This window comes from Ixodes scapularis, unplaced genomic scaffold (assembly GCF_016920785.2).
Source record: "Ixodes scapularis isolate PalLabHiFi unplaced genomic scaffold, ASM1692078v2 PGA_scaffold6__148_contigs__length_123643588, whole genome shotgun sequence".
Lineage (NCBI taxonomy): Eukaryota > Metazoa > Arthropoda > Arachnida > Ixodida > Ixodidae > Ixodes > Ixodes scapularis.
In genome coordinates this window covers 61,202,501-61,227,919 of record NW_024609881.1, presented here as the reverse complement: position 1 = coordinate 61,227,919, position 25,419 = coordinate 61,202,501, and the positions used below count along the sequence as shown (strand labels likewise).

Genomic DNA, 25,419 nt, shown 5'->3' with positions numbered 1-25,419 from the left:
CCCCAAAAGAAGCTTCTACGTCACCCGTGAAACCTTTACCACATGATCACGCTCCTGCCGTCAGCCGCGCCCAGACAGCGATGTTGAGGCATAAAAAAGCCTTCGGTTCATTGGTCCGGCAGCTGCGCACCTTCTTCCACGCTTTCAGGTTAGGGAGAGAAAGGAAAAGCCAATTGCAGCTTTTTCAAGGCCAAAAGGGAAGCGCCCTCGCAAAGGCTTATCTTCAGGAGCAACCCAACAATGAACACAACGAGAGGATTTGTCACTTATATAATCTTAAATGTTCGACCCAAGTTAAATGTGCAGTGAATGCTATACTTCGCCTTGACCTTCAGGCAGGTGCCGTGCTCTACCTTATATCTTGCTTGGAGACTGTAGTCACGTGATCCTATCCGGAGACCCGATTGGCTTAAAACAAGCATAGCGTCCACTCTACTGTCAACACCGAGTGAACAAGATAGCTCCATACTTCCTAAGATACTGCCCAACTTAAAAAGTGACCCCCAAGGGGGAATCCAAGCACAAGCTGATCGGGGCGCGCGGCTATCGTGGGGGTGCACTGATACACCTAGAGGTCTTTAAGGGGAGGAGAATGATCATTGTCGGTGTACAAGTACCCTTGCTGGGTAACGCAGGGTGCATCTTTCAGGAAAAGAATGCATGTGCGGCCGACGCACCTGACTACACCCTTTTTTTCTTAGAGTGAACGAGGTATGACAGAAGCTTTTTAAAATGGACCCTGACGAGTTTTGGAAACTGCGGTGCGCCAGACTGGAACTAAGAGTTCCAAGCTGGAATGCAGCTCCATTTCTGCAGCTCCATTCGCGCTTGGAACTAAGAGCCGCGCCACAAACCGAACAGAACACAATAATTCGCCAATTTTGTTTTTCTCAAGAAAAAGAAAAACACAACAAAAGACACTTTTTTGACATGTACCACACTAAACGCTTTTCAAGTTAAAGTGAGACTGAAGCGGTTTTGTATTTAAGAAAAAACACAAAAATCGTCTTCGTTTGGACTCCAAGATCAAGAATATCGAGATTATTTTTCAATTTGGCGCACGGGGGCTGCAGAAATTATTTTTTAAAGTTAATATGAAAGTGCACGGGGCGTTGCGTTATATTAGGAGTTAAGGTTTTTTTTTATATTTTTTTTAGCAGATTTGCGTTTTAGTAATGACGAATTCCACACGATGTTTTGGCATGTTCTGGAATCGTCCTTTTTGGAGGGCGCGTTCGCCACTGGTATTTTGAGATCAACCCGGATGTCTTTCGCACATCCTTTTGGAGCAGCGCCGACTCTGATTTAGGGTTCGGACCGCCCAGGTCTCGATCGGCTGACCTTCCCGGAGCCGAGTGGAAGCCGATCTCTGGGCGACGTAACTTCCTGCCTTGCCGAGCATGACGGGAACGGCGGTCGACCGACGCCTGATGGCGCTTTCCGGAAATGACGACAGCCCAGCTCGATGGGGAATGCCGGGACGACAGTTGGTCACTCCCGGAAGCCTGTCGTCTTCCGCTGGTGGAGTCGGAGGCGCGGTGGCGCCGCACGAATCGGATGCTCCGTAGTGGATTTAGGCTAGTGATTCAAAACCACCGGGGGAATGGTCGTTTTGACACGCCTGTGACCGCTTACAAAGAGTGAACACAGTGGTGTCATCTAACGGGCAGCCATGGATACCTCCCGGTCTTCCTACAGTTTTGGGTGTCATCCTTAGGCATTACTGTAATATCACGGATAAAAAAGTAGGTTGATTTAAAAACTGAAAACAAATGTACAATAAGGTGAACTCGCACCCCTAACTAAGCAAAAAGAACAGCGTGCATCCCGTGACAGTGACAAGATACAAATGACTTAATGTTGCCGGATTCAGCTTCTTTTGTACATACTCTGTAGTCTAGAACATTTCGAACATGAACGAGCGATACGTTACAAGATTAGAGCGTTATAGGAGAGACGAGAAAGATAAAATGAGAAATTTGGCTGGTGGGGTCTTAGCCCCGTGCCTTCCCGTGGGAGACGCGCGCGATGCCAACTCGGTCGTGAAAATGGCAATAGAAATCACTTGAGTAAACGTAGCCCTCGAAAGCTGTTCTGACCTGCCCTAGCAGCAAGTCAGATGCCGCTCATAAAGTACAGGATTTTTAATCTCAGTTTTACGTGTCATCACTGTTATTCTGTGTATAGAATCGCACTTTTTTTTTTTTCTCAATCAGAACGACGAGAGATTTGAGACGCCATTTGTCGAAAACCGCTGGTGTATTCTTCCGCGTCTCCAACGGGCCGGTTTCGTGATATTTGCTTGTCTCGTTAGCCGCGGCGTTTATGTGTGGCCGGCATGTGACGTCATATTACATACTTATTTTCATGCAGTGATGCAGACGCCACGTGCTCAGCTAGCAATGGCCATCAGAATGGCCGCTGATGTGATGTAAGTGGAAGCCATGTTTAGAATCCACCGCGAGAAGCAAACCACTGGCGTTTCTTTTCTTTTTGTTTTTGACACGCTTCAATCGGCCCTTTTCAAAAGTTAGTCTACCTTCCATGTTCAGAGCCAAACTCGACGCTCTAATGGCGGCGCTACGCAGCTTCCGCGCCCTTGGAGAAGCGAGCGCCTTTGAAAGCATGTCGCAGAGAAGAGGAGAATCCATTCTAACAAGTTGGTCCTCGTAAGTGGCCTTTGATTCATAATGTCGGGAGTGTTTGAAGGTAGACGATCTTGATCTTCTATCACCGTCATTAAAGCGGAGAAATTAGAGCTGTTGAGACTGCCACGAGATGGCTCTGATATTTGAAAAGGGTGAGTTGCGTTGTTAATGCTCGTTTCATGAAAAAAGCTGTCTTTAACAACATAATAAATGCAACTTCTTGTCTACGGCATTTGACTTATTGTTTTCAATATCTCGTATTTTGTGTAAAATTTTAAAGGGCACTTATTCTTTTCACCCTTTAAAAAGGTTCCTGACATAGCCATTCTTACATTTCCAAGTGTTTTTCTCTCCTTTACGCACGTGTATGCGACGGAAAATGTATTCGGCTTCACTCATTATTTTCAGCGTCGCTACTGCTCACGCCGGTGAAGTATTGATTCTATTTACGAAGACGCTTCTGCATGGCGTTTTTCTTAGTGACGTAATATCGAATTTTACTTTTCTCCTGGGCTTAAACCTCCGAGTTTTTGGGCACGATAAACAGTTATCATAGAACTTCCGAACACAATATTGCAGACGAGAAATGATTTGTATTACGGCATGCACCATACCCCCGAAAGGCGCAGGGTTTAAATAGGCTTGGGTAGACATCCTGCGTTGATTGTATTCATAGATTCCTTCATAGTCGCTGATAAATAAGACGCGAAGGGTGTGGCTTAATAATATAACCTTGATTTTTGCTTCGTGATTGCTTCTTCTGTGTTCTTATCCTCTAATGCTTCAATCCTAATGGATGAGAAGAAATAATGAGATGCTCGTCAGTCAACAGGCCCTTCACTTAGGTTGTGAATAATTGAAGGAGCGGCCTCTTATAAATATATGCCACTATATCTTCCGATAACCATGAGGGGTTAACTCGGATACTTTAATACGTTCGTATTCTAACGACTGTATCAAGTAGTGGCCAGGCTATTTAAATCGACTGCGAAATTCGGTTTCTTAACCCATCGCGCTACGACTTTGTGCAGCGTTGCCCACAGGTGGCGCAAATTTTTCTATAAACTTTGCAAAGAGTGAACTTACCTGAGGAAAAAGTAAAGAAAGCAATAGTCTTAATTCCTGAGGAAACCTAGCGAAGCCACCGGTCCTCCATCAATCGGGCGCCCTGTTGTTTGAAGTCTGGTGACTTCACTACGTTTCTATAGGAGTTAAGCCTTTCTTTCACATTTTCCTCAGGGAAGTTCGCTCTTTGCAAATTTTATATATCAAATGCACCACCTGTGAGCAAAGCTGCAGAACATCGTAGCGCCATTTGTTAAGAAACGGAATATTGCGGTCGATTTACAGAGTCTGCCCGCTACTTGATGCACCCGGTACTACATCCAAATGTCTTCAAAACACAAGAAAAATAAAATTGCGACTAGGCTAACGCAAATCTAGTGATTATATTTTTATAGCTCTGGCACGTAATTCTTGTACTTTTAACCAAATATGGTAATTCTTTTTCTTTTTTTTATATAGATTTGTCAAAGCAACTTAGCTTAAGCAGCGTTCTTAAGTACTGCTGGCTCCAAAGAATGGTTTGGAACCAGCAGTACGTAAGCCACGTTCCGCGTTCTAAAAAAGTTGTCCGTCTTTTTACGCACTTCGACGTCATATAAGTTCCATGCCGTCGGCCAGGATCCTGGCGGTGTTGCATCGGTGGTGGTAGGAGCCAAAAGTACGAGCTTTCCATCGTAATTTTGACCGGGAATTCTAGCACCAAGCGCAAGGGTAGCAACATCCGAGAGCATGACGCTTTGGCTCCTGTGAGGTCGTTTGTGAACACTTCGGGATTACTTTTAAAATATGTATGTGATAGAATCTTTAACGCACCAGTCACAGACGAGCTCTAAAGGCATCGTACTCCACAGTTCAGCCGGCCATAGGGCGTCACACATATATAGAAAGCGACACCGAGGTAATTATACACGAAGCAGTTCGCGTATTCAACGTCTGACGTACATCAGGTCTGCATAAAGACCATGCACTTGGTTCCTCCTGTTACACCTACAAAATAAGAGAGGATGCAAATGTGGCTTTTTAATGCGGAACGCCAATTGCATTGTACGTGCACGGAATGCACAATAACGTAATGTTTTTTTTTCCCAGTTCCAACCTGCCAGAAATCCTTTCACGTAGTTGGGCATTTGAGAAAATTACTCTTGCGCTTTTCTTAGCCTCTGTTTGTTCAGATTATGTGTACAATCGGAGTTACCAAATGGATGTGACCGTCCCAAAACGATGTTTCATTCATCATGGAGCCGTACAATTAGAGCGCTGAATTGCGAAAAGTTTGACAGATCTCCGAAAGTTTTTCGCAAGAACAGGAACGTAGGCGTGGTATAAAAGATTAGGATTATAACCATCAATATTAAAAAACTTGGCAACAAAAAAGTAATCTAAATTCTTCAGTTCCTTTGTTTTATGTGGTATAGCACTCTTACAGCATTTTGAAGTCTATAGAAGTAGGATATCTTCTCATAAGCTGCATATTAAGAAATGCATATGAAAGAATAACTAGTGATAACGAAGCACGACTAGAAGATGCCCCCCCCCCCCCTTTCCCCGATTTTCCAAATTTGTTCCGTTCGAACTATTCACATGAGTATAGGCTTGCTTCCCGTGGTTTGTTTTTATTCCATTACATTTCAAACGTCTTGTCATTGCAGAAGAGCTTTCTTATTTTTGTTGAGTTAATTGTAATTTGTTTGTGAAAAAGAACGTTGCTACGTGATCTATTAAAAATTTCTTTTATTAGAAAAACAGCGTGACTTGTGACCAACGTTTTGTTTCGTCCTCTGTACCGATAAGTTTCCTGCAAGTATGGAACAGTGGGATAACAGGAGCGGTTACGTTCCAGGTGTCGTGTATCCGGTTCTGATTGAAAGCAGAAGCGGCAACTCAAGAGGCGCTGTTCAACTTTCTAAAGACTACGTCATAGACTTGGAAGAATCCAGTGTTTTAGGGGACCGTCTGTATTTTTCCGAGGCTAGGGATGGAGAGGTGAATCACGAATTGGTAAGGAAAGATTACCTTTCACAAGAAAGCATGCTTCCGCCTCATTGATTGAAATTCACTTAATTTAATTAGAAAATAAACATTCTACCTGTTTATTCACTCAGAAGTTATTTGATGTGTCCGCTAGTGCCTTTGGAAGTTTTCGTACATTTGAAAGTGCCATTCAAGCAGAATTGTCTCCGCTATTAATAACGCAAATAACGCGCATTTGTTTAAATGATGTGCCGACTCCCACGATTACTTTTTTGCATTTTTTTTAAGTTTTACTTCCTCGATGTTTTATGCAACCATTCGCCCCGATATTCGTTCTGCGCCTTGTTGAAATTCATTGAACGTAATCATTTACTTAGTTTTTATAAAATGTCATTTTTTGCGAAAAAAAAAAAATAAAAAGCATGAGCAATTCCAGTCTGAGAAGGTGGATGACCAGCGAAGCGGTTTAGCACACGACACAGACGTGTCAAAGAATTTTGAACAAAAGTAAGACCACATTTATTGTCTTGATCGGTGGTCACCGTGACGAGCCGGAGGAAAAAAGACACTCGCGACGCGACCGCCAATCCGGGACAGCGGAATGAACGGAAACTAGGCTCGCAAGCGCTTGGGGCGACTACGAGGAGAGGGCGGTGCGAGAGTAGACATAGCCGACGCGGGTCGCACAGCGCGAAATCTTTGAGAAACCTTTATTATCTACCTGAGAGTCTACTGATCTTGAAAATGAAGCCCATTGATAACTAATCTACTGAAAATGCATATCCAAGTGTTGAGACATAAGGTTTTGCATAAAATGAAGCAATTTTGCACCAAATTTCGAAACTGAGTTTTTGTTGACGCGCACAAAAAATCAACGAAACCCTATAGCCATAAATAGCTTGGCTATAAAAATAACCGTTTAGCATTTCAGCTGCTAATATAATGAAGATCACTTCGCAGTTATTTTACTCATACGTTGTTTTCAGATGGATACTACAGATATGCGTAATAGTGTTTATGAAAATTCGGAACAGAAGGCTTCCTTTACAATTACTGAAACAAGTGTGGGAATCGAAATGGTACGTACAAATATTTTTGAAGTATATATTCGTATAGGAACAATAAATACGATTATACAAATGTACAAGAGATTATGCAATCATTATTTATAAATCCTGTATTTGTTAACTACATAGATTTTCGTGAACATTTTATAAACCTGCAGCGCTTTTTTAAGTTTCGAAAAAATGAAGATGTATTAAGCATATTGGAAGTTCACATCGCCACAGCGTCTAAAGAACATTATTTATGAGAACTTTAAAATAAATATTTAGAATACTTTCTCCATATATTGCTTCCTAACCCATTGAATTTTTAGTAAGGATGAAATGTTTGGTTAGCGTTTCACAAAAGGTCTGCCACGGGCAGTGCTTGTAATATTCAGAAATCCTTCACTTTTTTAACAGGAAGGATACCTAAACTTTACACACGGAATCGAGCCACTGCGAATACATGACAAATCCGGCCGAATCCCTCACAGAATATTTCCGCTCCCGACGCCTGAGGAACCGATACACTTGAAAAGTAAGTGACAGAATCAAACACTGCACTAGACATTTGTTGAAAATTCTACCTCTAAAGGCTAGACTTCTCGAAGCAAAAATGATTAGAAATGTTGAACGTATACGACCGAATTTCTTCCTCCAGCGTTTGTTTCGCCTGCGGTGTCAATTCTGGTACGCTCTCAGTTATTTGCCATTTATTATCTCGAATAATTAATTCCCCTCCCGTTTTTTCTCTAACAAAACATTCCGTTTAAAGCGTGGCGAAATGATCGCATTAATTAATTGTCATTGGGAAATTAAAAGAAGTGCTTGCAGAGGCCACGGCCCCTCAGTATTTCATTATTTTTTTTACTTGCATCATTTCAACGGCTCCTGTATTAGTAATCTGAGTATGTAATCTGATGTTAAGAGTATTCAGTATCAAAGTATGTATGATCTCAAATCGTACCAATAATTAGCACTTTCGCAGTTAACGGAAGGGGTCACTGGTTTGGCAGCCGGAAAAAAGGTTATTATATCCTTATATTCAAGTTAACACAGATTAAGTGCGTTCAAAGTTGCCGTTCACTTCTTCTTAAATTATTTAATTGGTTGCACTCAAGAGTTCCGAGCCTATATGTTTCTACAAATAATTTTTAGGACGCGGAATATACTGGCAATTATAACGTCCGTTATATTTTTACTCAATTATACTTACTGTTTAGGTAACACGTCAAAAATATCACTTCGTCGCCTTTTCTTTCAAACGAAACGAATTATGTACTCTATTTTGGCATGGTTCGGCTTTGAGGTGATGGCATTAAGGTAAACACATGCGCTGACATCGGATATTCTAACTATTTGTGAAAATTATCTTGAAGATATCTTAACGACTAAAAACCGCAAAAACGGGCCAGCAAAAAAGAAAAAAACAAACAAGAACTAGTTTACAGCAAAACACGAACTGTCCATCTATACTTTTGCTGAAGAAGCATGCCTTTGAAAAGTTATAACCTTTAACTTCGATTACTTTTATATTCAGTATCACTATTATGTTTACAGTTCCCGTAGAAGACCATTCCGATGAAAGTATACTGCCAAGAAGTAAGCTTATTTTGTTTTTATAACATTTAACATTCCTCAGCAGTCCCTTCAACCAATTCTACAAACGCCAAGGAGCAGGCTGCAACTCCAGTTACATGCGCGGCATACATACTAGCCATTTTTTAACTATGATGCTATTTCCTGTACACAGTAGAAACCCTAATCTTTCTGCATGAGGTTTTTGCTTTGAAATAATTCGGTAGACGTCAGCACGTGCTGCGCGAGTAACTACAATTCGAGGCCGCACTTTGATGATATAATGAGTTTGAAAGCATTTAATTGGAGAGACTGTTTTACTGTCTTGCACAGAAAACAAGATCAACTTATCTGGCATCGTGATTATTAAAAAAAAAATGATTACACAGTGAATTCTAAACTCGAGAAGCACTGAGGGCATGCCATGATTTGAAATCTTCTAGGTGACACTGCAGAGCCACCCACCGTGTGGCGACCTGAAATGTACGTCATGTTTGACAGTGTAATACACAAGTACCTGCAAGGAAACAAAAACCTACAGGCTCGATACATCATAAGGCTAATGAACATCGTGCGTATGCTTTACATTTGTTCTTGTTCAGAAATAATTTAGTAATATCCGTTTTCATTGATCAAACAAAAAGTGCTTATTGAGGGTTTCGTGCTCCGATTACTGACACCCGTTCGAATGCCTTATTTTTTCCACGAAGGTGAATCCTATCTTCAAGACGGTTCGCAAGCCCCGAATAAACCTCCAGCTTGTTGGAATACTCGGGTTTCAGGTGCGTATTGATTGTCCAACCCCCAAAGGTTGGTATCTCTAAGTTTGAAAGTCTTGTTATGGCCGCCAAGAGTGCAACACAATTGTAAACTCAAAAATTTTTAGAAGAAAAATTTTTTTTTTCACAGTTAAAGTGGACTTTTATAGTTGGAACCGTTTTGATCAGACTGCGCTTTGCAAAGGGGACTCGAGTGAGAGGAAAACAATAACTATTTGTTTAACTATAAATTATTCGATGCCTATGATTTAAGTCAGATTCATTTGCGTTATACCATATTAAATTATATAACATCAGTATAGCCATAAACTAGTGCATTTGATCACTAGCTGTATTTTTGAACATAACAGATTGACTAATAAATCCATCCTACCGCTGAAAATAATGGGGAGGAAATAATTACTGTAGATTTGAAGTAGGGTTTAAGTGACTTTTGTTTAGTAAACTTTGACTTTGTAGAACAAAAAAAAAACAGCTTAATATCGTGTGGCTGAGATTTGCTCAGACGACTGTGCTTTATGCTTCATTTCAGTGCGCTATCTGAATTTTTGTTTTGTTTGGCGATTCCTTGGTTTAAAAAGAAAACAATCAATATACAATGCATCGCATGATAGAAAAATGGTAAATTATAAAACTATTTCGGGATTAGTTTTGTGGAAATGCTTCTATTCAATTTATTGTAGTGAATCAGGTATGATTCAAAGCACTTTAGAAATCATATTAGAAATCACAATTTAAATCGTCCTGAATTTATTCTCCAGCATGCTGTTAACGCTCATGTTTTCTTGCTTGGAAGAATTTTGTATTGGTCAGCTTGATACAATGTTTTGTTTTCAATATGATAGTGCTGCAGAGCAGGTTTACACAATTGTGCCGGATGCAAAAATATATTCAGTTTAGTGATTAATATTATAGGTAAATGATGAAAATATTATTAGTTATTATATAAACTACCATACGTTTAGCAATTCGTGTAAGATGACAACGGACATGGCAGTAAAATAGATAAAAATATCCGCAAGTTATTTACTCTCCCCACTTAGACGACTTTTTCCTAAATTCATGTGTAGATCATGTGTCACAAAGTCACGGGATGTCATTTCTTCTAAATTTAGCGGAGAAACTGAATTGGTGTTGAGGGCGCGTGGCGTCAATTTTACTGCTAAATCTAGTGGCCAAATTAAAATTTCGTTAAGGTCACGTGACCAAGTCACATGACATCACTTTTCCCGCTATATTTAGCGGAGAAACAATATTTTTCTATAGGTCCCTTGACATAAAGTGACGTGACGTGAGTTCCCGCTAAATTCAGCGGGCAAATAGGTAGGGCAAAAGTCGGGACTCGGAATTCAGTTGTTGTGTTTTCCAAGATGCATTGTGGGCGCTGCAGCAGTATTGTAGGCGTTACCGAAAAAAAAGTAACGAAATACGTAACTCATTGCAGCAGATGATATCAAGGCCACACCAATCATAGCTGTCGCATATATTTTGTGTTCTCTTCTACAGCATATATGTAACATTGCATTAGCAAGTAATACTTTTCCCCATGGCATGAAAATTCCAAGAGTTGCTGTTTTGCACAAAGCCCAGGTTCTTTTGATAACATTAATAACTTTAGGCTCATATCCGTACTTTCTTTATTTTTAAAAGTATTAGGACATGTGATCAAAATACGCTTATGTAAATTTTTGAATGATAGAGATGTCTTTGTAAAGCAGCAATACGGTTTTCAAGAAAAAAAAAGTAAACAGAAATGGCGCTACTTAGTATCAAAGAAAAATCAATCAACATTTTGAAAATAAATTATTTACCACTGGAACATTTTTACACTGTAGAAAAGCGTTTAATCTCATTAAACATGATATATTGTTGTACAAACTACCGTTTTATAGAATTCAAGGTGTTGCTTTAGATTTGGTATGTAGTTACTTATCTTGTGGGTCACAAAATACGTGTTTTAATGGATACCGGTACCAAGCCAGAACAAATTTCGCATGGGGTTTCATAGGGGTTTATTTTAAGTCCTCTGTTTTTTTAATATTTATATTAATGATATTGTACCTATCCTAAACACTCCTGAAATAGTTTTTGTATGACGACGATACACGCGTTTTTTTTCTCGTCCATTTTTACGTCATCTAGAGGTTACGGTTGACACATGGCTCAACGAGTTATCGGAGTGGCTTGACCACAATCACCTTCAGTTAAACGTTACGAAAACAAAATATGCAAGTTTTAACCCACGAGTTAAACCTGACGACTGTGAAATTGTTTTTAAAAATTCCAAGACCCGGTGATCGAGCGTGTAATCGTTTATGACTTGTTAGGAGAAATTTGAGCTGGACACCTCATATAAATAAAATGCATGCAAGCAGCTTGAGATCTATTGGTATTTTATACAAAATTAGATAGCTGGTTCCATGCTGGTTAAACCGTCAGTTGCACTATGCTTTAGTTACTTTCATCTCCATTACTGTTTATTAGTTTCGTGTTCAACAGCAACAAAATTATGGATAGGTTGTTTCTTTTGCAAAAGCAAAAGCTATACGTTGAACAGAAAACCTTGAGCATACTGACCACACAGCACCATTCTTTTGGAGCACAGATCTTATTTGCCCGTTTCTGGCTTGAGCAGCGTCGGCGTCTCCGTCGCCGTCGGCGTAACCGTGAGATGACGTGACCCCCGTGAGGTCACGTGACACCAGTGACATCTTGTGTCTTCCGTGACGTCCCATGACACCGGTGACATCACGTGACCTCCGTGAGGTCTCGTGACACTGGTGACGTCACGTGACCTTCGTGACGTCACGTGACCCCCGTGAGGTGAGGTGACCCCGTGAAGTCACGTGATCCCCATGAGGTCACGTGACTCCAGTAAGTTCACGTGGCCCCAGAGACGTCCCGTCACCCTTGTGAGGTAACATGACCCCGTGAGGTCACGAGGGTCACGTGACCTCACGGTTACGCCCATTGCATCGCCGTCGCAGTCGCCATTGGCGTAACTCTGAGCAGTAGCAGGCAGGATGAGGAGGTGAGGAGGAAGGAGGTGTTTACGCTCCCCTCAGTACCCTTCCCTCCTTCTCCTCAAGAGCTGCGCTCTAATTCGGTTTTACAGGGAGTTGCACACTCTAAAAAAATTCCGTGAGTCAACTTTCCCGCACAACGCTCGGAGAACCAATCAGCGCTACTTATGCAGGCAGCTTAGCGAATGATTATACCGCAGCATATGTTTCGACCAAAAAAGGCAGTCCGAGTTCTGACATTAAGCAATGCAAGCCTGACGTTTTGCATTGATTAATGTCACAACTCGGACAGCGTTTTAGGTCTAAAAATATGCTTCGGCATCGTCATTCGCTGAGCTGCCTCCGCAAGTTGCGGTGATATGCTCTTCGTGTGTTGTGCGGGAAAGTAGAGGTACGGGCGTTTCTTAGTCTGGAAGCGGCTTTCGTATTTTAAACACAGTTTTCTTACCACTGAAAATAATAAGAGACTTCAACTATTTTTTGAGGCACTTCTTCCTAGTAATACACAATGCAATCTTCGACACGGCTCCTAAAAAGTAACTTGGTCTAAGACGAACTATGGACATTCACCAGTTAGCATACTTGATACCTGATTTCTTAAATAAAACTCCAGCCGTTAGGAAAACAATCTCAGGTTGTGGAACAAACCACAGCTTTAAAATTAGTCTACAGCGGGACCTTCTCTCATGTCATGTTGAGTAAATACTTTTAGATTATATTTTCATTGTGTATGAGTTGAATTACCTGTCTCATTTATTTCCAAAGTATTAAGTGCACTCACGATTGTATAAGCATTGTACAAAACATGCTGTGTTGATTGTTGCTGATGTGCTATTTTATCTTCTTGTAATCTTTATTGATTATTGTTTTTTTTTTCGCCTGCTGAGCATTGTAAACGGGTGATAGGCCCGCGTCAGGCAGAGCTAATCTGCCTTTTGTCCTGTTATCATAGGCCTAGTGTCTCCATAAAGCCAATTCAATTCGATTAATTGGAAATGAAAGGAACGCGTTACAGTTACCGATATAAACTAACGCACGTTATCTTGGCTTTTCTTTTTTAGTTATAAATTGATATGTTTTGATGATTTCACGTTACAGGTATACTTAATCGCCATATTTCTAGTAACATTATGTCCATGCAGACACTGAACATAATTACTTTATCTTTTTATGGCTTCACCCAAATATTCACAAAAAATGCAAAGAAAAACGCAAAAAAAATCATTTAGCTTCGCGCCTTGAAGCACGAAGAAATATTTGTGTAATTTTGTTTAAACTTTTAGGAAGTAAAAGTAGCTAGTAACGTAAGTACATTACCCGTTACTGTTTTGAAAAGAAGTAACGAGTACGTTATGTGTTACCGAAAATAAGTAACGCGTTACCGGTAACGTCGTCACTTGTAACGCGTTACCCCAACGCTGGCGCTGAGTCATAAACTCAAGAAAAGAACGTTGCGCTCCGAAGTAGAACACGACCCAATCAACAGTGAAACATCAGCCAGGGATGATGTCCGGCTTTTTATAAAGGAAACAGAGAGAAGAAAAGCGCCCTTACGTTGAAGGTTACATATGTCACAAACAGCGGCACAAAGCAAACGGAATGGTTTCGTCTCGTTGCCGTTACAATTCATTAGGATACGCGACTACGATATTGACTGAAGAGGACACCGTGAAAAGCAGATCCCGTAAGTTGCTATATTCGATTTGTGCTTGTCGGTCTCTTTATGCACGATAGAAACCACTGCTATTTATATCGTGTCTTACTTACTCTTATTAGCGCCACCAGGTGCATGCTTAAGGACCATTAACATGCCGTTGCACATTTACGCTCCTTTTACTTAGAGGCGACCATAACCATGCAACAGGCGAGCCGAGGCTTGTGAGGTACCAGCTGCGCTTGGTGCTGAAAACGTCAGCAGCACCCAACCCGAATACGCCCATGCCAAGGTTGTTTAAGGAGGAACTTCTCGAAACCTGCTCTGCAGTTTCCGTACAAATTATTACATCTATCACGCCTCCAAAGTATTAAGCAAAGTTTGCTGAACAAAAACACTAAGATTACTTTAGGTGCCAGATGAATAAGCAGCAGATATGCCCACGTTGGCCAGCCTGAAGGATTCGATGTATCGAGAAAGGCGCTCATCGCAGCCACCGGCGGTTCCTTCATCAGCCGACTCTCTGGAAGACAACGACGCCCACAAGAAGACAAAAATAGCAGAGCCCTTCTTCATCGTCCACGACCGCTGATACAATCGTGTTGAATAGTTGCCTTCGCAACACGAGATGGCATGCAACGGCTGTCGCCAGTTAAATTTTTTTTTTTTTGCGGACGAGACTTTATTTGTTCTATTGGGGAAAAATGAAATGCGAAAAGAGGAGCGCGTGGCTCGCGGTACAGGCTGCGCCGCCTGGAAGTGAGCCCAGGAGCGAGGGTGCGTGGCCTACTCCAACGTGTTCACGCCCCTCCCTCTGCGCTCCCCAACCTTCAGCAGTATGCCTCTTGGTGTGCTGAAAGCTATCACCGCTATCATTGCTGGCTCAGCGCGTGCGGTGCAAAGAAGCTCGCCGCATTTGCCGAGCAGGCAAAGATGGCGGTGACAGCTTTCAACGCACTGAGAGGCGCACTACCGAAGCTGGGGGAGCGCCAATCGAGGGGCGTGAACACATCGAAGTAGGTCACGCAACCTCGCCCCTAGGCTCACTTCCAGGCGGCGCAGCCTGTACCGCGAGCCACGCGCTCCTCTGTTCGCATTTAATTTTTCTCCGATAGTACCTTACATGTGTGACCAACTTGTAATTCTGCATGTTGTAATTGACGGAGTGCCTAGCGCAGCCGTTTGATTTTTGTTGTCGGGTCGGCTAGCTACAAATTTTTGCCCGTGCGTTTGAAGGGCTATAATTACATTCACATTTGCTGGGATTCCTTCCTCGACCCCTGAAAATTTCATGACGGATTTTGAGCAGGCGCTTTTTGGTGGTCTGCGCGTCGTGTTTTCTCAAGCTGCTCATCGTGGGCGCCATTTTCATTTTTGCGCAAAAAATGTGGGCTTCTGTTCAGGGGGCTGGGCTCCAAAGCGCATATTCAAGAAACAGTCAGCTAAGGGCGCTCATTCATAAACTCGCGGCATTTTCCTTTGTTTCGCCTTCGGACATCCCTTGCCCCTGGGCGTTTCTGCGTCGGTGCGTATATTGCTCGGTGTTCCGGAGCTTATTGGATTACTTGATTACTTTGATGCGACTTGAATGAGGGCATTTTCCACCGGAAAGGTAGCACCATCACGGAAAGAGGAGATCCAGAACCAACATCCATTTGGAGGCATGGCAACGAAAAATTTAACGCCACGTCGGGAAGATCGCACCCGATACGCTTCGCGTTCGTTCATTTCATCGAGAGAGACGAGGTCCAAGCAAGAGTCATCTTGCTTCAAGTTGGAAACCTGGGAGCCGTACGTGCGCGAGGCCGCACGTGGGCTAAAAAAGTCAGAAAACTGGGGGAGAATGAAGTACGTCTTCACAGTTTCGTCATTTCGCTTTTTTTTTTAATTTTTGAACTATGCACAAGCTTTTTATGAAATATAGGCATTGCTGAGAGCTTTAGTCGGAGAAATGAGTGTGACAAAAGTTGCAGTCGATTATTTGTACCAGTGTGTGATGTGTGAGAAATAAAACCAAGGTACGTTTGTTGCAAACAGGAGGTATCCCTCTAATCGAATGCAGAAAAATAGTTTCGAACAAGCCTGAGAGGAGGGAGGGGAGGGGGAGGGTGCTAGTGCGTGCCTGTACACATATCTTATATCTGATGGTATGTTGGGGCCCCGAACAAGGTAAGAAAGGAGCGTCGGTCTGTGTTGCGAAGAAGGGTTCTATGGTTCGGTGACGGTATCAAAGAAACGACTTATTTGGGCCATGACCTTGCACTGTTTTAATGTCGCGATTACATAACACCGTGTAAATGAATAAGAAAAGAATGACATATGACTCAACGTGATAGTGCCGATCAAAAGCAATTGGGGATTTGTCTGACCAAATCGCTTCTGTTCGCGCAGTCAATGCCGTTGGCTTTATTTCGAAGTAACCATTCGTTTTATATTTAAATTTTGTACAATTTTTATTTTTGTAATGACAGATGGCGTTGTAAAAACCAAACTAGCTCCTTTCTAATTCCTTTACCAAAGCTCCGTATGTTTCTTTTAGCTTATATTACTTAGAAGACTCAATGCCAAGTATTGCACAATTTTACAAACATTTAGACCTAGAAACATCATTGCATCTTGGAAGTACTACTTTTTGATGATAACCAAGCACCATTTTCAACGGTGGTCTAATTTTTGATTGAAAAAGTAATAAAATATAAATATTTTCGTTTATTTCTTTATGTTTACAGACGAAAGAAGAGGAGTATTTTATTGAGGAGGAAGATAACCTAATCGCAGCGATCGAGTCAATAAAAGCCTTTGGACAATACACCAAAGACACAACGTTCGCAAGGCCCGCCGATTTCTACGTGATGCTCGTTGGGTAAGCAAGATCACGTAATTCAGCCTGAGGTCTAGTTGTGCCGTGAGGCAGAGATAACATGTTCTAGTTCCTTATGGCGATTCAATGCTCCCGAAGGATATGTGATAGATTACGGCGGTCGTGCGACAATTTTCGGACTTAACAATAAATTACGCACTGCTGAGATCATATCTTTGACTTCCATAACCTCTCAAAACAAATTAGTTTTTATTTCAACTCAAAAGCAGGCGTAGAATTTGTTTTTCGTACAGAAACGAGCACAGTTAGCTTTCAACTCGTTGCCGGAGCAAGTGGCCACATGATCTTCTCTTACGGATTCGAGGCAGGCAAGTGTCACAACCTTGGCAAAGGCCGGTGGGGTATAGACCGTTTTATCGTGGGTAGCGCCACTTTGAGAGCGAGAGAGAAAAGGGGAAAGGGCTACCGGCGCTTTCCCCCTTTCTGGTTGTGTCGAAAGAGTGAAAGTCCCGGATGAGAGGCTTGGCCGGTGTTGGATGTCTGCAGCGCCCCAACTTCGTTCGCGCTTTCTTCTTTGTTGCAAACTCCCAAACTTAATTAGAGCCATGGTCTTCAATGGCGACAGTCCCCCGGTCATCGGGACACCATTGCTGGGTGATAAGGTGCACGAATAACGACAGAAAGCGTCGAATACTGTCCGAGGACCTATAGTAGCTTGCATGGAATCCGGCAAGGCGAGTGCGGCTGTAATGTTTTTTTAAGCTCCATCGCTTTCCGCAGGACTGGAAATGGTGAACCATTTAGAAATGTTTCCTTGCAATGAGCCTATTTCAACGTAGGCATTTTTAGTAATCAACAAGCGATACACGAAACGGGAACCTCAATTAACTTTTGTAAACACCCGGAGCTGCTACTGATCGTTTTGTTTGCGCTGCTTTTATCTACGTGTCCGTGTTCTTATATTTCCTTGTGGATGAACGACGAGGACGTTCTAGATGTACTTATATGAAACCGCAGTAAGTCTCAAAGCAGCCACGAATAATTTGACTATTTGATGCAATAGTTTGAGTACTCACCTCCAATTTCTATCGCTGGCACGTTCGCTGCCGCTGTTCCCCCTGTCGCCGCACTGACGGATGCCATTACTCGAACAGAGAAACTTTGACACTAGGCTCGAAAACGCAGATCGCAACACACGAGACGTACCCTGCAGCAACTGTCCGGTGTTTCAAATCGCCCAATCAAAGGAAACAGCAAACCAGCGCCACTCCAAGGAGCTATTTTGCCGGCTCTCTGGTATCACGCAGGAGATCGCAATTCAAGAAAACCGATAGAACTACCATTTCAAAAATTTCCAGCCTCACCCGGCGGCGGAAACGAGCATTTAACTAATAGCGAGTTCGTTTCACGGCACTCGTGTCCACGCGTGCCCACTCGCGGCGTAAAGCGAGTTCGTTTCGGCAGGCACTCCACGAGTGGTTGCACTCTCCGAGTTCATTTCAGTGGCGGCACCCCACGCGTGCATGCGCTCGCTGCACCGAGAAAATCGGACGTGCGCCAAAGTGCAATCCCGTCATGCCTCGCTCCGGCGAGGTCGGCAAGGAGCGGGAGCAGACGACGGTGGGTTCGTCTGCAACGATGTGTCGCGGAACCAATTACCTCGTTGCGCGGAACCGAAAAGAAAAAAAGTAGATTTTCTGATAGAAATCGCGTCCCGCGGGCAACATAATCAAACGCGAGCTTGAATTATGAGCGTCTGCTATTTCATGAAAGAAGCAATTAACCCGTGCTTTATTTGCAGTTCTTAAGTCGTTCTGTTGCCGTACAGACGCTGAAATACACCAGTGTGAAGAAATGCTCAGAACAAACGCATCAGCGGCCCCCGAGACGTTTATCCTCATCCGTGTGCGGGTGAAAAATTGAACACTTGTCGACAAAACTCCCCCAGCAGAAACCTCTGTCTGCCCAATAGGCTTACGAGAAAGCTAAACATAGTGACTTTACGCGGGCTTGGGCAACATCATCATGTTTAACATTTACCTACGTCAGCTAACTTGCCCCGTCGTATTCTATTCGAAGAAGCTCTCCTTCTCGACGTCCTCACCAAGGCCTGATCCACCAGCTGTAATGACGACCAAAATCGAATGTTCCACGAAAAGTTTTGCTGGATATTCCAACAGACTAGTTTTAACCAATACCATTTCAGTGGTTCACGCATAAGACTATGCTCGAACGGATCAAGCTTGTGCTCGGACAGCATCATCAGTTTTTTTCAGTGTAAACGGTTACAAGAACTGAAAGATCGCAACCATAATCGCAACTATAAACCACAGGTTGCAGCGTTCAACGTTTGTAGATAAACGTTGGTAGTGACTGCACTCCCGCATTCCCACCCATCTTTCCAAACAGAAAGGCCCTAGTTTCGGTTTGAGGTCGGTACTCTTTCTACAACATAGAAGGCGACAGCATCAGTCTTTTGCATTCGGTGCATTGTGCGAGTTCGTTTGAGTCCAATTTTCCGTGCAACACCCTGCGAGTGCGATGCATTCTGGGAGAGAACTCGAACGGTGCCAGTGCGTGTGAAACGAACTCGCTAAAAGTGTTGTAGATGATAAAATCGAGTCAGTCACCACTGAAAAGTATCAATATTAAGATATATTCAGTTACAAAATTTGACAAGCTCAAACAGCAGTTATCACGAGAAAACTAGCACGCACCTTGCGAGCGTACCCCATGTTCATCGGCGGTACAGCGTTCGGTGTGCGCTCCATTCACAAAATGTTCCGAGCACAGTCGAGAGGTTGGCGATCAGGAAACGCCTTTTCGGTTTTCGGACGCAATCCACTGCCGCCTTAAACCGGGGTCACATGGAAAGCGATGGAGCTTTCTACATGATCCCGACATTGCATTGCAAGACATTGCAGCCGCTCTCGCCTTGCTGGATTCCTCGCAAGCTACATAAGCCCTCGGACAGTATTCGACGCTTTCTGTTTTTATTCGTGCACCCTGTGACCGAGCAATGCTGTCCCGATGACCGGGGGACTGTTGCCATCGAAGCCCGTAGCTATAATTAAGTTTGCGAGTTTAAAACAGAAAAGAAAGTGCGAACGAAGTTGGGGTACTGAGGGCACCCAACACCGGCCAGGCCTCTCATCCGGGACTTTCACTCTTTCTACACAATCAGAAAGGGGGAAAGCGCCGGTAGCCCTTTCCCCTTTTCTCTCTCGCCCTCTTTCAGTAAAACGGTCTATTACGACAGGGGGATTCAAGGAGAGGCCAGGCTCTTTATATCGACCGCAAAATTCGGTTTCTTAACCTATCGCGTTCCGATTTTGTACAGCGTGGGCCATAGGTGGTGCATTTTTTCTATAAAATTCACAAAAAAGCGAGCTTACCCGAGCAAAAAGTAAAGAAAGAAATAAGTGAAAGCCGTTTACAACTCCCTGTAACGCCGAATTTGAGCGCAGCTCTTGAGGAAGAGGGAAGGGTACTAGGTGGGTGGGTCACGTGACGATGCCGATGTCGTTATCAGTGACGTCACTGCTGACGTCATTAGTGACGATAACGATGCGAATACCGATGACGTCATCAGTGATGATCACGATGACGATGCGGATGCCGGTGATGTCATAAGTGACGTCACCGATGACGTCCTTGATGACGATGCGGATGCCGGTGACGTCATCAGTGACGTCACTGATGACGTTATCAGTGACGATGTCATCAGTGATGTCACTGATGACATCATCGGTGACGATGACGTCATCGCATCGTCATCAGTGATGATGACGATGACGATGCGGATGACGGTAACGTCATCAGTGTCGATGACGTCATCGGGGGGTCACGTGACCTCGGGGGAGGGGTCCATGTGACCCTGAGGGGGGTCACGTGACCTCGGGGTGGTCACGTGACCTCACGTGACCTCTGGGGGGTCACGTGACTTGGGGAGTCACCTGACCTCTGGGGGTCACGTGACCTTGGGATGACCTCGGTGGTCACGTGATCGTGCGGTGACCTTGGGGGTCACGTGACCTTGTGATGCCCTTGGGGGTCACATAACCTTGGGGTGACCTTGACTACGCCGACGGCGACGCCGCTGAAGCCGGGAATGGGCCCCTAAGAGCTGCGCTCTAAAAGGCTCAGCTCCTATGGGAACGCAGCGAAGCCACAGGTCTTAAAACAACACGGCGCCGTTTCGCACGGGAGAGAAGAGATGGCGCAAGCAGTGGCGACGCCAACTGCCGCCAACGAACGAGCATACGACATCTTTAGCAAACAAGGAACTGTACTTTCTGCGCTGTCGCCGCCTGCGGAACGCGTGCCGCTTTTGAGTCGAAAAGATCGTCTGCTAAAGGCGCCGGCTCTCGGCGCCGTAAGCTCGTTCGTTGGCGGCGTTCGTTGCGCCATCTCTTTTCTGCTGTGCGAAACGGCGCCGTGTTGTTTGAAGACCGGTGGCGTCGCTGCGTTTCCATAGGCGCAAAGCCTTTTTCTTTCTTTAGTTTTTCCTCAGTTCAATTCGCTCTTTGCAAATTTTACAAAAAAATGCACAATATGTGGCCAACGCTGCACAAACTCGTAGCACGATAGGATAAGAAACCGAATTTCGCGGTCGATTTAAAGAGCCTGGCCTCTCCTTGAATCACCCTGTACAGTTGGGCGATTCACTGTACCGCAGTGATTAGACGCAAACTACTACTCAAATGTTCGTCGAGCTGTTTTTTCTCACGAGCCATTCTCGAGTGATCACTGAGTGCCCGTGTCGAATACTCGAGCCGCCTTCGACACTTTACCCCATATGGTGTGATCCCCGTAACTACGTCGTTATTTTTTCGAAGCAGAATAACATTTTACCAATACACGGAAGCCGTTGTGCTAGTAGTGTTTCTTGGGAGTACAGTAGGATATATCGAAATGTTTCCGAAATGAATATGAAATGAAAACAAAACTATTTCAAGTTGTGGTATTTGAAAACAGAATTCCCTCGAGGATGAACGCACTTGATGCGAGGTCTTTCGAGCTTTTCTATTCATTCTTGGATCGGAATTGTTTAGAGACCTTCAAATACGGAATTGAATTCCTCTGTTACATTTTCATTCAACCAAAATCTCTTTCTAGTCAAGACATATTGACTTTTGGGAAAAATATAAAGTGTGAGGGAATTCAAACTTCCATTCTGCTATGTTTTTTTGTAATCGGAGCAAATACCGAATGCAGATGATTCGCTACGCATTAAGAAAATGCGACACCCATCTTGCGAAAAGCTTTCTGTTTCGAATTCGATTCATTACGTAAAATGTTATCTACCTGGTGACAAGAGATGCCCAAGGCTTCCTCTATTTTACGCACCTTTATTGGGCGACATGCAAAACGTTTCCTCTACAGTGTCTGATGTGCTGCCCGTTTCAATGTGTAGCGAACCTGATTCTTCGCTAAATGTGTGCCACAATGCTGGAGCATCGAAACCCCAAAAACTCACTGTTGGAATGAAGACGATAAATATCAAGGGCATCAAAGCTGTATTTATTTTCATTTTTGTCCTGTTTATATATATATATATATTATGACCATTAGGCCTTTGATTTTACTTTTGATTAAAAATGCACGAGGCTGTTTCACTCAAACGCTCGTCAAAACTAGGCTAGAAGATAAATCGATTTCATATTTACATTCACTTCGTTTGATTTAGTTGGATTCCGGAATGTTTTCACTATCTCCTTGCACAAGAGAAGGTAAAGACAGCGCACACACGAATGGCATAAAGAACCCAGCACGAGCGCTAGAACAACGAACCTTAACAAAAAACCGAAAAAGTCTACTCGATCATAAACAACCTTCCCATATCCTAAAATTGGGCGTAGTAAATATTTGTAAGCAGGCAATTCTTTGCTAGGTGAAAAACACCCGAGGATGATTTGTTTTAACCTCCACAACTTGACCTGCAAAGCTTTGATATGTTTTTCTTATGTCATGCGTTTCATTCGTAATACTGGCAGATAAGTGTTCCACTCATTTTATGCTAGTACCATCTAGATTACGGGTTCAAAGCAATAATACATTTTCATGTTTTCTTGAAAAAAAAGGCATCTTTATTTTTATTTCGGCATAGTTCAGTTATTAGGAGGCGGTATCTAGCTATACACATATGTGTTTATATCTGTCTAACCGATATGTGTTCAAGAAAGGACACATATGCGCTGATATCTCTTTCCCCCTTGTCTTCGTCTTTCTCTGGGCTGTATTTACCTTACCTAGTGATGAACAAACTCGCCTGCATCGCCACCTTTGCTACCCTCGTACTTCGGTCCGACTCGTTCCAGCAAGCTTGTGTAAAAAGCATTTCAATCCGAAATTGTAACATGCCCTCTTTTTTAAGTGCCGCTTAACTTGGCTTTACGGCAACGCAACAAGAGACGTGTAAAAAAGCTTTGTTGCCCCTCAAAACGAGGGGTAGATGTGCAAAATTTAGTCTAATACGCGCTGCATGCTGGAAGTTATTCATGTGTTATTTCCGAGGATATTAAGACCCTTTATTTATGCGAATCCCAGTGATCTCAAATTGTCAGTATTAGGCTGTCGTGACAGCTTCTTTGTTACGTCCCCATCGCCGTGTAACTCACCTGCAGAGACAGCATAAATGTAGCTTTCACTGCTTTTTTAAGAAAGGACATGTAAAGCCTAAAAAGCACAAATTATATGTACATACAGCGTTTCACGTGATTATTGTTCACAGCAGCAGGAATGCGCATAATTATTATTTTCATATTTGCATTTCAGGCGCAGCTTAGGGAGACGTGACAAGTACAATAAGAAATTATATTCTAATATTAACGGTAAGAGGGTGGGGTCAGAAGGTGCTCCGGACCACACATTTATGCTGAATCTTGAGAAAATCGGAGTTTAACCAGTTATTTCCAAGAGATGTTTAACGAATAACGATGGACATTCGCCGTTTCTGCTAGTTAGTAACACGAATTACTGAGTGTGATTTTTAAGTTGGTAGCAGTTTTCACTGAAGATGACCTTGACTGAATAAAATTAACATTTCTTGCTTTGAAACAGTTGGAGAAAGTCAAGTTCGAAATCTTTTTAAAGCACGTTTTGGCCACTTAGTTCAGAAATAAAATTTGACATGAAGGGTTGTCGTCAGTTGATGGTCATAAAAATCACATTCAACGAATATCTCTTGAAAATTTCACTTATATTCGTGGTGATCTTTCTACAACACGAACCGCGAAAATCAACAACAAATTATGACTACATTTTTATTCTACGTAAAACTGTAAGACTTCAAGTGTACGCGAGTCCGCGGAAAAAAAGTGTTTTTCATGACAAGACAGCCTACGCATTGCCAAACGCTTAGTGCCTTCCAAATGGAGCTCTAACGGTACAACCTAATGCCAAAGTTTTAAAACTCACTGTTTGCGGATTCGAAAGTTAGAAGCAATTTTTTTAATTTTACACTGGCTAAATGACTCCCGTTTTCGGTAGCCGACGCCACTCATTTTCATGCGTTGCTGGACTTCGTCGACTGCCATCGTCTTATTGTGAATTTCCTAAAACTGTTCCTAACATTTGAGTCAGCAAGTTGTGAAACTTTGGCATCAGGTTCGAGCACCGAGTGCTACACTTGGCCAAAGACTGAGCGTTTAGTAATTCGTAATTTAGCTTTGCGCTGAAAAGATTAACTGTAGATGTTTGTTTGTGTGTTTGCTTTGCTTGTACCTTTCTGAAAACAAATTGTCCCTCTAAGCACGCAGCCCCACTTCTAGACACGGCTTGTTTCCTTGGCATTTGTGACTTTTGCACAAACGGTCATGCCTCGATCGGCTAAATATTAACGTTAAGTGGCTGAACGTCTCATAATTTTAAATAGCTGCTGTTCCAAAGAGGGGTTTTTTCACATCCCAGCGTATTCTTACAGGTTGAAAACAGCGTTATTGAATGTTTTTCGTAAGCAACAGATGGAGTATTATTTCCAGGTCTCGTCTATACTGGAAGGGTCTGCGTGAAAGGCTGGAATGTGGGAATGGCCGAGGAAATACCTCCTCTGTACTATGGATTCACCACAATAACCCACGAAATCGGGCATTTGTAAGTATCTTGTCGCTTCCTCCATAAACACATGTGCCCAGCGTATCACCCGCAAAAAGCTTTTTTAGTCACCGTTAGTAAATCCCATGCCTTTCATCATCGCTACGGACAATGCAATATGGGCCGATATGAAGCGTGACTATAGTGAGCCTTGCTTTGCGTTTCTTAATCTGTCCCTGACTATGGTGTTGAGCATCAGATGGTTTTCTTAGCATGAACAATATTTTCGCAGGCTGGGGAGCGAGCACGATGGAAGCGGTCCCACGAGAAACATCCCGAATCATCCTGGTGCTCGTCACTGCCTGTACCCTAAGAAATACATAATGAAACGTGGAGGGCCTCATGGACCGCCTTTCACGTTTTCAAGTTGTAGTGAGGAGCAGATGCAATTTGTTTTGAAGTAAGTAGTTGCTTGAACTTCCTTAGGTGCTGGCATCTTCGAACCTTTATTTTCCTTTGGACCCGTGACATTTCCTATGCCATTATTTCACCCTCATTTTGAATGTGTCGTTTGAGAGTTGACGGGGATGTTACTTATAATCGTAGTTACTTAAATCGTAGTTCACTTAAAAACTACCTGAATCCACCGAACGAACGACGACGCTAAAAGTGTTACCATAATACGCGCACCATGTTCCTTAAGCTGCTAGGGATAGTTGAAAGGAACTTGCAGCTCACCTGTCATTGGAGAGCCAACGAGGCTGCAAGTTCACAGCGAAAATACATATTATTGTGGTTGT

At 43.1% G+C, this 25,419-nt stretch overlaps 1 protein-coding gene across 1 annotated transcript; it reads left to right on the top strand.

The window, feature by feature from the left end:
• Window positions 1–3,027: 3,027 nt before the first annotated feature.
• On the top strand, window positions 3,028–25,083 carry LOC120844587 (venom metalloproteinase antarease TserMP_A-like). The gene is made up of 11 exons (XM_040216439.1): window positions 3,028–3,076; window positions 5,554–5,711; window positions 6,671–6,763; window positions 7,151–7,268; window positions 8,291–8,332; window positions 8,752–8,879; window positions 9,019–9,090; window positions 16,494–16,627; window positions 23,363–23,418; window positions 24,568–24,679; window positions 24,912–25,083. The coding sequence occupies exons 1-11, from the start codon at window positions 3,028–3,030 to the stop codon at window positions 25,081–25,083; spliced, it is 1,134 nt and encodes a 377-aa protein (XP_040072373.1).
• Window positions 25,084–25,419: the final 336 nt, after the last annotated feature.

Bases quoted from the DNA above. Each gene is read 5' to 3' on its own strand.
- LOC120844587 (XM_040216439.1), top strand. From the start codon at position 3,028: ATGTATTCGGCTTCACTCATTATTTTCAGCGTCGCTACTGCTCACGCC. The intron at 8,333-8,751 runs GTAAGCTTATTT...GAAATCTTCTAG, and splicing joins TGAAAGTATACTGCCAAGAA to GTGACACTGCAGAGCCACCC. The intron at 16,628-23,362 runs GTAAGCAAGATC...TTTGCATTTCAG, and splicing joins TTCTACGTGATGCTCGTTGG to GCGCAGCTTAGGGAGACGTG.